Source organism: Akebia trifoliata, chromosome 16 (assembly GCF_017979445.1).
Source record: "Akebia trifoliata isolate Shusen 1 chromosome 16, ASM1797944v1, whole genome shotgun sequence".
Lineage (NCBI taxonomy): Eukaryota > Viridiplantae > Streptophyta > Magnoliopsida > Ranunculales > Lardizabalaceae > Akebia > Akebia trifoliata.
Genome location: NC_141390.1, coordinates 7,458,535 through 7,474,036, shown reverse-complemented (window position 1 = coordinate 7,474,036; position 15,502 = coordinate 7,458,535). Strand labels below are relative to the sequence as shown.

At 35.8% G+C, this 15,502-nt stretch overlaps 1 protein-coding gene across 1 annotated transcript in view; it reads right to left on the bottom strand.

Moving 5' to 3' along the window:
* Positions 1-11,342, bottom strand: part of LOC147382480 (uncharacterized) — a 28,676-nt gene extending 17,334 nt beyond the window's left edge. Inside the window, 4 exon segments of the mRNA XM_086426990.1 lie at positions 1,871-2,571; positions 2,706-2,797; positions 10,798-10,988; positions 10,991-11,342. Coding sequence (XP_086283116.1) covers positions 1,871-2,571; positions 2,706-2,797; positions 10,798-10,988; positions 10,991-11,174 — 1,168 coding nt within the window. The 5' untranslated portion in view covers positions 11,175-11,342.
* Between the last annotated feature and the right edge of the window lie 4,160 nt (positions 11,343-15,502).

The window sequence follows — 15,502 nt, the reverse complement described above, 5'->3', positions numbered from 1 at the left end:
AAGACAGCTTCCTTATTTCCCTACGTACATAAACTACGATCAACTCCTCCTAAAGTAGTCTCAGCCTTGATTTGGTTCTTGTTCCTCCATCGTTTCCATCTAAGCCATATCAATTGACTTTGCTATCACCAATTAGGATCATTCCTACATTCTCTTGAGTGAATTCACTTGTAATTTTAGATATAAATGAATTTATCATCCCAGTTCTGTGCTACATCTTCTCCAGTGCTGGCAATCCTCATCATTTTTTGGCAGAAAAATGTTTCTTTGGAACCTCTTTCCCTCTGCCATTTGGTGGGGCTTGTGGAAGAAAAGGAATGAGCGCACTTTTGTAGGAAAGGATCAATCTATTAAGGGTGTAAATTAGCATTCTAGGTCTGGTTTTCTTTTTGTATAAGCAACCTTAGGATTTTAGAAGTTTCTTCTTTGAGGATTATATGCATAGATGGGGTCTTATATGTAGTGAGAGAGGCTAAGCTCTCTTTCTTTTACTGGAGGCCATCTTATCCTCCTTTCTAATAAAATTCTCTAGAAGTATACACTTGGATCTTCTAAACGAGCCCCCTCAATTGAGCTACACTGAAACAACGACCTCATTGAAGAAGGAAAGCACCCAGTCACCTCAGCCAGAAAATGGGACCAAACAGCCCTAGTTAGAGAGCAATGCAACAAAGTGTGATCTGCCGATTCCCCATCTTACTTGCACAACCAACAGAAATTCGGAGTGGTGAATCCCCTCTTGCTAAGCTGATCCAATGTGGTAATCCTCCCCAAAGAGGCTGCCCAAATGAACACCGAAACCTTGGTAGGAATCTTCCCACCCCATACAAAAGAGTCATTGAAATACAGTTTTCATGACTCAATTCTAGTATTTGACATAAATTTAATAATGGATTGACATGTTGGGTGTTTCCTCTTTCTGTGAGATCCTCATTTCACCCATGGCCGAATTGGAGGTCTTCTTTAGTGGCATCAAAGAGAATTCTATGGGGCCTAATCCCATTTGCAATTTGTTGGGGTTTATGGAAGGAGAGGAACAATCACACTGTTGAGGATAAGGAGCATCTGATATAATCATTCCAATCTTTGGTATTTTATTTTTTGGGGGCAAACTCTTTAAGGAATTCAAAGGGGTGTTTTTGAAGTTTTTTGCATTAAATGGGAGTGGATTTGCAGTATATCCTTTGGTATAGTGGGTTGCTTGTTCTTGGGCCACCCTTCTTTTTTCTTAATAAAGTTTTGCTTATCAAGAAAAAAAAAGGATTCGTTTGTTATCATTCATTCTTTTTTCTTTTGTTTTTTATTTTTTTCCTTTAAAAAAAAATTGTTAAGTATTTTTTATTTATTTTTCTCTGACAAGTCAAAATTTTATTAAAAAACAATACAATGTACAACGGCAGTCAAGATGACCTATCAAGAAAGGAAAGAAAACACAGACTACCTATAAAGAACACAAGGACTCCCACCTAAAAAAAAATCATTTTTTAGAAATTACATGAGCAAGTAATTACACTGATGTCCATGAATAGCAGGAACAAAATTTTATGCAACAGCGCGTAGCATGTTAGTTCATTCATATAATATTTGCCCGTTAACAACAATAAAATTTTAATATATATACTATTTAGTATCCCCCACATCTTACCACTACAAAAAAGAAATTTGTAGATGACAATACACACACACCACTGATGATTGAGTAAAATAACTGTGATCATAACCTGTATCATTCACTATTCATTCAAGAGAAGAATGCAAGCAACACGTAGCATAGTTTTGGAGAAACTAAGCTACAGATAAAAATAAATAAGTGGCAGAAATCTAACGAGTAGAACCCAAATTAAAGCATATAATGAGGAAACCTTCTTACCAGGACCCAAAATGTTCTCGTTATTGATCTCAACGATGTAGGCGGAGAGAAAGTTGACAAACAAGGTGGTATTAATTAACCCATCTTTCGAACTTTGAAGAGAGGCTTGAAGCTGACTTGTCTCAAGAAAAGATGATCCCGGAAGAAATTCACGGAAAAGAGGTTGGATAATCCTTAAATCATGAAAATTATGATATATTCGGGGAAACAGATGAAATTTTAATATATTTACATCTGGTCCTCGAAATGTAATTGGCCTATCATCCATATTACTCCCATTCTTCAAGGTGCCACTAACATAGCTCACATGTTTGTTATCACGATGTTTATTTGCTGTATAGGTGAATTGAAAACCCACAGCTGTGGCAGGATCATTTGGAAGATCAACAAACTGCCATGAAATGAACAAGTCGTCTTGAACGATATGGCAATTGTTGCACTTAAGAGTTATCGTTGGTCCCCGGCTTGTGTTGTGACATGAATAATTAGCAAAAATAGATAGAGGGGAAACTCGATAATCAACGAAGCCCGGAGTCCCAGTCACTAAAGTACCAAGACCACGTAAATGAGAACAGCTCATACTAGAAATGGTGGTTATATTAATTTCCATGTCATTGTTGAATGAGATTAAATCCGGTGCATTTGTTGCTCTCACATTATGCACCTCAACAGATCTCTTTGAAATAATCTGGTAAAGCAACCTGTGAAAATAATGAAAAAGCCATCTCAATATCAACAGAAATAACAACCCAAGATGACCTCAAACCAAAAGAAAACATTGGTTGAAGTAAGATATCATTATTTTTATGAATAGAGAATGTCATCAATTACTCACGCAGAGAACAACCCAATGAACAGTATCCAACTTGCTACAGAGAAGGTTCCACCAAGCTCTGTTTTCCTCTTCCTCACCACTTTCTGATCTTCCTATATCACACAAAATATTATTTAAATGTGAGATAGATATTAGGAATCCAAAAAAGACTAATTAAGAAAAAAAAAAATTTTAAAAAGAGGGATTTTCATAGAGTTGAGCATGTAGAACACAATGGTAAGGAAAAAATGATTTCACCGCACACCTCTACTTAAGATAAGGCAAGGACCTCTAGAGAAATTTTTATCACCAGCAATGATCTAAAGTTCCTAACAAAAAGAACTGATAAGAAAACAAAACAAAAAACCATAAAATGGATTCGTTGATCTCATAAGATTCGTATTGTATCTATACAACAATATCGCATACAATAAGTGCTAAGTGCCAGGGCAGACAGAGACATAATAGCCATCAAAAGGTCATCATTGTCATATACAAAGTGTATTTTCTTTCTCTTTTTATAGGAATTTTCTCCTTTTTGTAACTTTTCCTTTCTAATAAAAATTAAACTAACATGTAACTTCCATCTATGAGTTTGATAACTAAAAGGTCATCATTGAAGTGTGCAAGTGTATTTTTACATAGAGAAAAATAGCATTTTTCTCCTTTTTGTAACTTTTCCTTACTAATAAAAGAAAAAAAAAAAACTAACATGCGGCTTCCATCTATGAGTTTGCTAATTTAATTGCAATGAAAACTCAAGTTTTCTCTTTTCTCTTTTATCTTTTACTTTTGCATTAACCTTTAAAATAAGGGAAGTATGGTTTTTCTATCTATTGCTGAAGCCTGAAGGGTGGATAAAATCTGTCCCCCACAAAGAATCTAACAATCTATGTTATGGAGGCTGATGCAACCCTTCCAATGGATGGAAGGAATTAGGAAATCATATGATATCAGCAGCCCCATTACCCTCCACAAAAAAAAAAAAGGAAATCATATGATTTTGCAATGGAGAGAGAACGAGAGATGACAAAGGTAACTCTTAACTCCAACTCACTCACAAGCAGTGAAGTAGTAAGTGATTTAACCATCCTAAACCACCATTTTTCATATGTAATATGCATGTGTTTTACTGTGGTAAGGCTTAGATTATGAGGGAAATGGTGATGATGTTTTATTTCACAACTCTATGATGTTTAATCTATCAATGATTTCTCTTGGTTTATGTCCTAAGCAAGTCATCTTAACCGTTTAGGTTTTTGTTGTTTGTCTCTTTTTTTCTAGTTTCCTAAGAAAAATTATCTATAGTTAACAAAAGAAAAAAATTGGCAATCCATAAACACATTCATAGGATGAGTGCTGCAAATATTAAGATGTTGACATGGGTTTACGATAAACCTAAATACTTAACCTCTTATTCACAAACTAATTCTTAAAGATATGTGGTTAGAGAACCAAGGTTTTGGGGAGATGATCGATGCTTGGTGGAACAAGCTTTCGTTTGATGGTAGGCCAGGAAAAGTGTTGAGGCTAAAACTGAAGACTATCAAGGAAAAGTTGAAAATCTGGAATAAGGATACATTTGGGTCTGTGCAAGATAAGGAAAAATATCATCTTGCTGGAATTACAGGAGTTGGAGGGTAGAGAAGAGAGAGGAGGTCTGGGTGCCGAGGAGAGGCTTAAACGAGTGAATCTTAAAGTTGAATTTCAACAACTAGCCGCAATTGAGGAAATAAGTTGGAAATAGAAGTTAAGAGTTCGGTGGCTCAAGGAGGGGGACAAAAACACATCTTTTTTCCATCGCACAGCGAATTTTAATAACCGGGTAAATTTCATTTCGAAGCTTAAAGTAAATGATGTGTGGAAGGTAGGGGTAAAGGGGGTGTGTGAGGGAGTGGTGAATTTCTACAGCAATTTGTACACGGAGGAATTTGTGGACATGCCCTCATTAGATTCCTTACACTTTGACAGCATATCCCTAGAACAACAGAGGTGGCTTGAAAGACCGTTTGACGTAGAAGAAGTGTGGGGAGTGGCACGTGGTCTGGCGAGTGACAAGGCTCAGGGACCAGATGGATTCTCTTTAGGTTTCTTCAAAGCATGTTGGGAGACAGTAAGAGAAGATGTGATGGCGACCATCAAGGATTTCTACAGGGAAGGTTTCCTAGATCTAGGTTCTAATTGCACATTCTTTGCTTTGATTCCTAAGGTGTCGGGGACAGAGGACATCAGGGACCTTAGACCGATCAGTCTGGTGAGCTCAGTTGACAAAATTATTTCGAAAGTCCTATCTTCCAGGTTTAAGACTGTGTTGAGAGATATCATTGATCCGGCTCAAGGAGTTTATGTTTCAGGGAGACAGATTTTGGACGGGGTTCTTATAACAAATGAATGCATCGATTCTCGTAGCAAAACTAGTATTCCGAGGATAATGTGCAAAGTTGATTTAGAAAAAACTTACGACCATGTGAACTGGAATTTGGTGAAGTATCTGCTAAGGAGGATGGGGTGTGGCGAAAGGTGGGTTAGATGGGTCATGAAATGCATTTCAACTTCCACGTTTTCGATCTTGGTCAATGGTTCCTCAACTAGGTTTTTTCATAAGCTTGAGGGGTCTTCGCCAGGGAGATCCGTTGCCGCCCTTCCTTTTTGTGATAATCATGGAGGCCTTGGGAAGGATGCTTTCCAAAGCGGTGAGCTTTCCGATTATTCTACTAGGGTGGGTGGTCATGTAGTATCTCATCTCCAGTTTGCAGATGACACCTTAATCTTTTTGGATTATTCCCCAAGACAATTGAGTTTCTTAAGCAGTATCCTTAGGTGTTTCGAAGCAAACCCTGGCATCCCAGTGAATCTTCGCAAAAGCAAGCTGTTCACGGTAGGTGAGGAGGAAGGGTTGGAAGTAGTGGCGGCCTCGGTTGGTTTTCAGACAGGGGACCTTCCATCTACTTATTTGGGACTTCTGTTGGGAATGGGTTACACTAGCAAGGAAATTTGGGAGCCGGTGGTAGAAAGGATGAGAAAGAGACTTAGTATTTGGAAAACGAAATTCCTAACTGAAGGAGGGAATATCACCTTGATTAAAAGTGCATTGGCGAGCATTCCCATTTATACTCTATCTCTTTTTTCATTACATAGATATGTGGAAGTTCAGTTAGAAAGAATCTACTGGAATTTTCTATGGCATGGCAAGGATGGTTTGAGAAGACATCATTAGGTGCGTTGGAGTAAGTTATGTTTACCCAAGAAAAATGGGGGATTGGGTATTCGCAAATTTGGATATATGAACTCGGCTCTGTTGGAGAAGTGGCTTTGGAGATTCGGCAAGGAGGGGATAGTCTTTGGAGGAAGGTAATCGTCGACAAATATGGTGTGGGAAAGCATGGGATAGCGGTCCAGCGAGAAGTGCCTTGGGGTGCGGAGTTTGGAAGGGTATCCTTAAAAGACTTTCGGCAGTTAAGTGCAGAGTGAAATGCCAGGTTGGGAGTGGAACTAAGGTGAGATTCTGGGAGGACTGATGGTGTGGGAATGGCCCTCTTAAGGACGTTGTCCCGGATATATTTGAGTTATTTTTGAACAAGAACCAAGTCATTTCCGTCTTCAAGAGAGTGGATAACGGTGCAATAAACTGGGATTTTGGGTTCAAAAGAACTTTCAATGATTGGGAGGTGGACATGCTAGGGCAGTTTATCGCTATGGTAGAGGATAGCTATGTGCAAAATTCCTTGACAGATAAGAGACTGGGTTGGCACCCGGGATGGGAAGTTCACGATTAGATCGTTGTATGCCAACATTGCACCAAGTAGTTCAGTGGCTTTCCCCCATGCTTTTGTCTGGGGTGGCAAGATACCTCCGAAGATTTCGGTTTTCCTTTGGATGGCGGCTTTAGGGAGACTTCCAACTCTAGAGCAATTGATCAAAAGAGGGTTATCTCGTCAAACCAATGTTGTATGTGTAGGTCTCAGGCGGAATCAGTAGATCACTTATTCATCCACTGTCGGGTGGCTCATCACATTTGGTCACACTTTATTTCATTATTCAAGATAGAGGGCTGCCTTCCTCATTCAGTCAAGTTGGTTTTGGAGTCTTGGTTGGCGTGGGGAGTATCATTCTCTTTCTCTAAACGGATTCTTTGGTTCTTGGCACCATTTGCAATTTTTTGGGGTATCTGGAAAGATCGCAATCATTGCATCTTTGAGGAGAAAGTATCTACGATGGAAGGAATTAGTCTTTCTGTTTTGGAGATCATGTTTTCTTGGAGTAAACTTTATAAGGATTTCAAGGGGGTCTTCTTTGAAGACTTTGTTATGCGATGGGACAGGGTGTGCTCATTACAGCAAATCTAACTCGGTGGTCAAGCTATGTTTGTTTCGCTTTTTCTTTTCTATGTTGTTTTGTTGGTCCTCTTGTTTTCGGGTTGGTCACCTCGAACTCCTGTCTTCTTATCAATAAATCATCTTTACCGATCCAAAAAATTAAATAAATAAATAATTCTTAAAGATATGTGATACATAAGTCAAGCTAACCAAATCAATCACATATAGAAATCAAATCTCTAAGAATCCTAATCCAATGCAACACAAAATCATTTGATATTAAATGTGACGAACTTGGAAAAAAAACTAAACTAATATATCCTACTGACATCACTACTTTGAGGGGGTGTGTCCTCACCTCTTCGAGGGGCCAAAGCCTCCTAAAGGATTTTTCCCAAATAATTTTTTTTACCAAGGCATCCGAACCTCTTGGCGCACCTGACTAATCCTCGAGGCACATGCAATCCCCCCCCCCAAGGTAATTTCTTGGATAAATCCCCGAGGGTGGCTTGAAGGGAGGATTCGAACTCAAAACCTTTACTTCCTAAGGCATAGTCTTGGCCATCTCACCAAACCTCCAAACCTTAATACATAAATATTTTATTTATAAACAAGATATGAAATGTTATGCAACTAGTTAGGATTTGTTTCAATTATTGTCGATAACAGTTCTGGTTGAATTGTGTTTAGTGGTTGAGTCAATTAGAGTCTTAGATGAGTTGTGTTTAGTTATTTGTTGAGTCAATTAAGAAGTCATGGGAGCATCTTCACTCACTCAGTAATCCATTGTTTCATGAAAGGATTAAGCGAATTGAAGTAAATTGTCATTTCGTTAGAGACTTGGTTATGACTAATCAAATTTCTACTCTGTATTTAAGGTCGGATAGTCAGATTAGTGATATCTTCACCAAGGCTTTATCTAAGGGGGTTATTTTCTAAATTTTGTAACATGCTGGGTACGTTTGATTTGTATGATCCAGCTTGAGAGGGAGTGTTAGAAGTTATATTATTGGTATATTGATCTTTTGACCAAAATTAATATAAATAGGGAAAGAGGAGGCCTTTCTTTCAAATCGCTTCTCTTCTCCTCCATTAACCAAGATTTCTACAGTTGCCATTTGATCATCGAGACTCACATTAGGCACATAACAATTAGTATCCTCGGAGGCTCAAATCAAAATAATTGTCCGTGTTTATCATTCCATGATAGAGAATAACGTCTGGAATGAATCAATCTAGGCAATGTGGGATGATTTGAAGAAATGTTATCTTCGTGTTGAAGAATTGACTAAAGGCCAAAAAATTAAAAGCCACAAATTCGACAACATTCTAAACATGATGTCACACACTTCTGAAGAGGTTTCTGCAAGTGAAATTCCAACTTTTAAGGCGCTTTCATCTACAATGGATACTTCTAACATTGTCGAGATTATTGGAGAGATAAAGACAGTCAATATTCTTGAAAGATATTAAAAAATTGACTTAATTGTCCATATCAAATTCGAAGATTTTTTCGTCAAGCCATTAATTAGTTTCAAGATATGTCAAGACACTAATGTCCAAGATGATCAGTAGGTCATCATCAATTCAAGAGACAAATAGTCTAGGAGTTGCGTGTTAAAATGAATTTAATTGATTCCAATATCAATTGGGATCCAGGAGGTTCTGGCCTTGAGGACAAGGTTGTTTTCAAGGAAGGTGGAATGTTACTTGCATATATGTGGGAAAGGGAGAATTGTAACTTAGGATGCTTGATCATAACTTGCAAGAGGTAGTTTTAGAGTTTTGAATGTGTTGCGTTAGAGGTAAACAGTGGGAAAGAGTTCTACAACAACAAGAAGTCATTTCCTTCTTAATAGGAAGTGGGTTAATGGTTAGTTTATCAGTTTTAGGCAGTATATAGTCATTTCAAATAGAATGTAGAGAAATATTTGTAGTCTTTTATTGGATTTGGGAGACTGGCCATCTTGAATTGTTCTAGAGGTCTGATCTACCTCAAATTAGATCTCTTTCGATCTTATTCTTCTTTTATTTTTAATTTTGTGGTCGTTAAAAATTAGGTATGTAACAATTGGTATCAAAGCCAACATCCCTGGAGCTTGGATCATTTGGTAGCACGTCTCATCCTCACCAATTTGTGATTCTCACAGAAGATTTTCGTCGAACAACTAGTGTACATGAGCAAGTTCATTATCATCAAAGCCAAAAGACCAGTTGTAAACCGCGTTGACACCTCAGATCTGAAAACACGAGGAATCACCACTAATTTTTCATCTCACCATCTCCAATCTTCATCACCCTGCAATCGTCTTTAAGCACACAACCCATCATTGGTTATACTCCTCTATGGAGCTGCCCTACATAAGGATTTTATTTTGCTAAAACCCTCATATGTTTCTTGGATGTACGGACGAAGGTTGAATACAACCTCAAAGGTTGAAAGACATTTGTTTTTAATGTTGAGTCACCCATATTCGACACTACCAAAATACCCTTGGCCCATATTTTTTACGTCATCATCCTAAGCCAATTTCATTAATTCATAACTCATTCAGAATCCACCTGTTATCCTAACTCAATAAATACCCAACTTAAGCCCAATTTAACATTATCTTACTCCTTTTAGCCCCTAAACCAATCGATTTGTTGACCATATCCTGCAAATTTTAGCATTTCCAACCTTTCCAAATCTTTAACCCCCTTCCTTAGGCAGTCAAAAAAAAAAAAATGGAGAGCAACGTCTTGAATTCAACAATAAATTCAATGGAGGTTGACTTTAAGTATTGTTGTCATCTTATTGAGAGTCTAATCAAAATCCAGGAATCCATGAACCACACAATTGATAGAATTTTGTACATGTGGTCATACAATTCTGAACATATGCCTCCCAATGTCAAGAGCTTTCACCAAAAATGAAGAATTATGACTTTATCGAGATCGTTGAAGGGGACAAAGACAAAGTCAATACTATTGACATCATCAACAATCAAGATTTTTCTATCGGCCATCCTAGAATCAAGATCATTGATGAAGTTGATATCCTCGAGAGATATTTGGAAATCAACTTTATTCTCCCTATCGAATTGGAGGTGTATGTCATCAAGCCAATTATTTTTTAGAGGTTCTAGTACACCAAGATCCATGATGTGGATTGTGAGCACATCATCATTAATTTCAAGACACGGGATTGGAATACACGTGCTAAGATATATGTATTGGATCCAATGTTATTTGGGATCCAAGAGGTTCCGACCTTGAGGACAAGGTTGTTTTCAAGAGGGGTGGAATGTTACGTAACTATTTAGTTATTATTTTGCTTATCAAAAAAAAAAAAAAAAAGTTGGCAGTTGTTTCAGTTATTACAAGAGTCATGGATTGAGTGGTGTTCAGTTGTTTGTTGAGTCAGTTAAGAAGTCATGAGAGAGTATTCATATGCATTTAACTATTCAAGATGAATGGAAAGATAGAGAATTGAACATTCTCGAACTGGTCCAATCTGCCTCAAATCAGATCACTTTTCTTATCTTCATCCATTCGAGTCTTTTGTTGCCATTTGATCAACCAGATTTGCATCAGGCACATAACATAAAAATGAAGCTTAAGCAATCACATCTTCAATCAAAATTTAAGAACCCTAATCAAACACAATCATATTATAATTGATTACATATTATTAAATTAAACAATCACTAAAAAAATCTTTATTTTAATTACTAAAGACACACACGTAACACCAATAACAAATAATCAAATCTAACTAACTATATTAAAATTAATATAGGGTTTTTGATACAAACCAGCCAATGTCGTGTAGCGTAACAGACATCCAATCGACTAATCCACCACCTGATCCGAAACCAAACAGACCTCCCATCTTCGATCTTCATAAACCTTACGAAAAAGCAAAAGAGAAACCAAGAAATGAGCATCACAACTGTTGCCTCTAGCAATATTGCCTGAGATTGCGTGAATTTCTTGATTGAATCGAGGAGAAGATCGGCATGGGGAACGTTAGAGAGTAATCGATTCCTGAGCTCATTTCCCATTCAGGTTCAGAGATTCGAAACAAATTGCAATTTTTTGTAGTGGAGTTTATTAGAAATCCAGGATTGCAGGCACAAAGGGTTGAGTTGAATCGAAAGGAATTTGGTGGACATGGCGAGAGATTCGCCATCGATCTGTTGTTGCTAATTTCTTCGTTTCTCAGATTTTTTTTTTTCCGAAAAAGATTCTTTTTGTAATTGAGAAATTGAGAGAGAGAGAAAAAGAGAGTTATATCCAAATGTTCTTCGTCTGAACTGAAATGAACAACGAAATAGAGAAGAAAGGAACCAAAAGTTGGTTTTATGACAGACGCGGATGTGGTAGACGTTAGCTTGTTCTTGAATGTTCATGTGAATATTACGAAAACATTCTTTAGTTGGGCTTATATTACGAAAATATCCTTTTTTTTTTTTTTTTTTAATAATATTTGTGACATGCTTACACATAGTCCAAAATGAATTAGCCGTTGTAGAAATTTCTGTGCTAGTTAATATATGAACCAATGGCATGACGCCACATGTATTAAAAAATTACAAAATCCGAACTCCTAACCGCTCTGAAATTTTTTTCCACTAACTAATAGAAGATTCGTTCTCCTGTGGTCTTCCTGACAAAGTAAGTGAAAAACTCGGTATTGCGCGTCGTCTCTGGTCTCCTACCGAGTCGTCAGTCAAACCTAGCTTATAAGTTTGCTTCTCTAAATATTAATTGCCCATCAATAAGCTGTGAATAGGTACCCATTTAACCGAACCGAAATTCAAAACCTTGTTATTAGAGGCATGTCTTAAAAGCTACTTCGACACTTTTCCTAAATTATTAGTTGACGTTGTCTTGATTCTCCTCAATTCTTTCTACTTATATCATCTTCGTTGATTCAAGATGTCTAGAGTCTTTCCTTGCGTGTTCTCAAGTCAGTACAAAAAAAATTTTGACCTTCCACACTTTAGATGATAAAATATCGTTGTTTTGATGATTGATCTGAGATGTTTATCTTCTATGTTTAGTGGTATGACCCACCTCCTTGACTGATGGATTTGACTTCTATTTTGGTCTTAGACTTTTCTCTTGGGAGATGCATTGATTCACTTCTAGCTTGTTGTCAATGCTATCCCATCTCCCTTATCAGTAGGTAGGTTTGATTTTCCTTATCTTTTTGTGTTGTCTCAGTCATCTCCTTTGATCCAAAGACTTGGCTTTGAAATACGATCTTCTATCTCCTTCTTCAGATGACTAACTCATTTTCGCTTATTACCATATCGACTAACATCTTTAGTTGATCGACTTGTTCTCCCAATGTTGATGGTGCTAACTTAGTTGATTCCTTTTATTGCAAGTGCAGATACCCAAATTTGATTAGGTCCTGTTGGAAAAAATCTGTAGTTTTTTCTAGATTTTTGTGATCAAGTGGGTTTATTTGACTTACGATTTAAGTAGGTCCCACAATTTATTTGAGGCGGGACCACTTGAAAACTTATTCTTCTCATTGAAGATAATAGTTTCATGTATTTAGTTGTCAAAAATTCATTTTGGGTAAATGACAAATCGACTCCAAACAACACTTACTAGCCATGATTTGTAAAACTATTAAGTTTATTAGTAAAACTATTTAATCCCACATCGGATAGGAATAAGAAATTTGTCTAGTTCTTATGTAGAACTTCTCATATCACTTAAGTGAATATGAGAGAGAGACTTGGATAAGTCCACACACGCGTACAAGGGGCCCATGGGCTCAAGAAGTATTTGATCCATTGGTCCAAAAAATCTTTAATGTGTATATGGGCACACGAAGCTTGCGCAAAGGGGTGCCAATTTCGGCAATTTAACTTCACGTGGGTGCGTGCGACGGGCCCTTTTACTAATTTTCATGTTGGGCTTGGGTTTAAATCTGATTTTTCTCTTGAAGGGGCACACCCCATAATTCCTAGCACCGGTGCCTGTTCGTCTAGTAAGGACACCTCCTTTGATTTTTTTTTTTTTTTTTTTTGTCTCTTAAAAGACACACCTGTCCCTTTCTAAGAGACTATATCTCTTAGAACTTTCCTTTTTCTTAAGAGACCTTGTTTCTTTATTTTCTATAAATAAGTCGTTTTAACCTTAATTTTTCTAATTCAAAAAATTTCTCTTCTTCTTTGCTATTTTAAAGTACTTACATTCTATTTTCTCGTCTGCATGCTTTGAGAATATAACTTTAGCGTTTAGTTCGCTAGACATGTAGATTGTAGTGTTGCCTCTGTATGTGTGATCGTTGTATTCTGTGAGACAATTGTTCATTGATCCGTGAGCACCAAGTTGAGGGAACAAAATTATTTTAAAGACATTGTGTTCAACACAAGTTTCGGTCAAACTTTATTTTATTCATTCTCGGGTATCTACCAGTTAACAGGCCCTCGATGCAAAGTGCCCAAAATCTATCGAAATCGGAATGGGCCACAAAGCCCAAGCCTTCAAAAAACTCTTTTTTTTTCTTTTAATAAATGGCCCAAGGCCTTTCCCACGTGGCCCATAAATCAAGAACTCATCACCTTTCCTCTACACTCATCAACCCAACCCAACCATAACCCAATTCTACTCAACTCGTTACTGGCCTAATTAAAGTCATTTATTTATGATAGGTTAAAGGCACGACCAATAAAGGACCTAATAAGGAGATTTGTGAGAACCCACAACAAGGCTTCAGTTAAAAACTCAAGTCCATCTGGCCCATATTCACTACAACACGGTGCAACTAGGGTAGTGACTTACATGCGAAGAAAATGTTGACTTTTGTTACAAAGATTTTGGATATTAGAGATAACCCTAATTATCTCTATAAATAGAGGTCCCAATAAGAGTTATATCTCATCTCCTTTGAGACCATCTCATCTCTCCCATCTTGATTTTAGCTTAATTTTTGTTTTTTTTTTTCTCTCTAAGTTTGGTTTCCTTTTCAAGCTTTGTAATCAAAATGAGTAGTAGTCATTATTTAGATCAAGATCAATAAAAAAGAGCTTTTTGTTCTATCTTCTCTCTTATTTTCTCTTTTAATATCTGCTTTTATTTTCTTACGATGATTTGTAGTTAGACTCTCCATTAGAGAAGTCAAGGAAGCCATGAGAAAGATAATCTTATTCAATTGATCTGTTTAGTATTTGTGCTTCAATGTTTACTTATGATGATGTTTTAGTAGCTAATCATTAAATCTAATTTAGGGTTTCTTTAGTTTTGATGATTTATACTTAGATCAATTCAAGATAAATCATGTTTTATTAAAAGTAATCATAGATAGCTTTTTATGATTTTCACTTTAAAGATTAATCACAAACTTTTGATCTATCATTTGTATTTTAAAAGAGATTAATCTTCTGATCCAACAATATTATATTGTTGGTTGGATCGAAATAAAAACCAAGCACAACCAATATTTTATATGATTTTTTTTTTTTTGTGGATTCCACCAATCTTAACCTTTTTACATTATGGTTTCTATTTTTTCCTATTGTTATTGTTCTTGATTTTTAATTTTACAAATCGGTTATATGTGACGAACACATGATATATATATATATATATATATATATATATATATATATATATATATATATATATATATAGAAAGTCAATTTTTTTTTTTATTTAGAATTTTTAAATTTTTTAAGAATCTTTTCAATATTTTTTATTTGAATTGAACCCATACGCTATCCAATAAACCTAATTTGGCCCGTTTTAAACCCCTAGGCATGTGAGTGACATATATAGATGTCAATGAGTCAGTTCTTGTTCAGTTCCTAAGCCACTTAGAACCATAACTATTATATATATTTTCGTTTCTGATTCTTGTTTGTTCTGATTCCAATTTCAAAATAAATGGAATTGGAATCGGAATGGCTAAAAAACACGGGTACCCAATAGTTTTGCTTCTTAAGATTCGAATGAGACAAATAGTATTTCAAATCATTATACAATATTTTTCTTTAAAAAAAAAAAACTAACATATTATTTACAAAATTATTAACTTAATTATAATTTATTATACTAAAAATATAAGTTAATGATCTTGTTAAAAAAAAATTATCTTCTTTAAATGTAATAAATTTTTAGAAGGGATATCTCATTTTAAGCTTCAATTCATAGTTTAGATAATAAAAAAATTAAATAACTTTAAATCCACAATCGATTTTGAGTACCTATCAGATAAAATTTAAAATAATTTACCAAAACGGAACAATTTTCAAAATTAATTACCAAAATGGTAAATTGTAGCAATTAATTCCAAAATGATAATTTTACTGTTTTTGAATTAATATTTTTACCAAAACAGTAAAAATAGTAAAATGTAATTTTTTTTACCGAAAATACCTTTTTTTTATTTTACATATGTATTTATCATTTTAACCTTAGAAATAAATTGAAATCCAACTAATCTTTCTCTTCTTTTTAATCTTTTCAACACTAAATAGAAATATGAAAGAAAAGAGG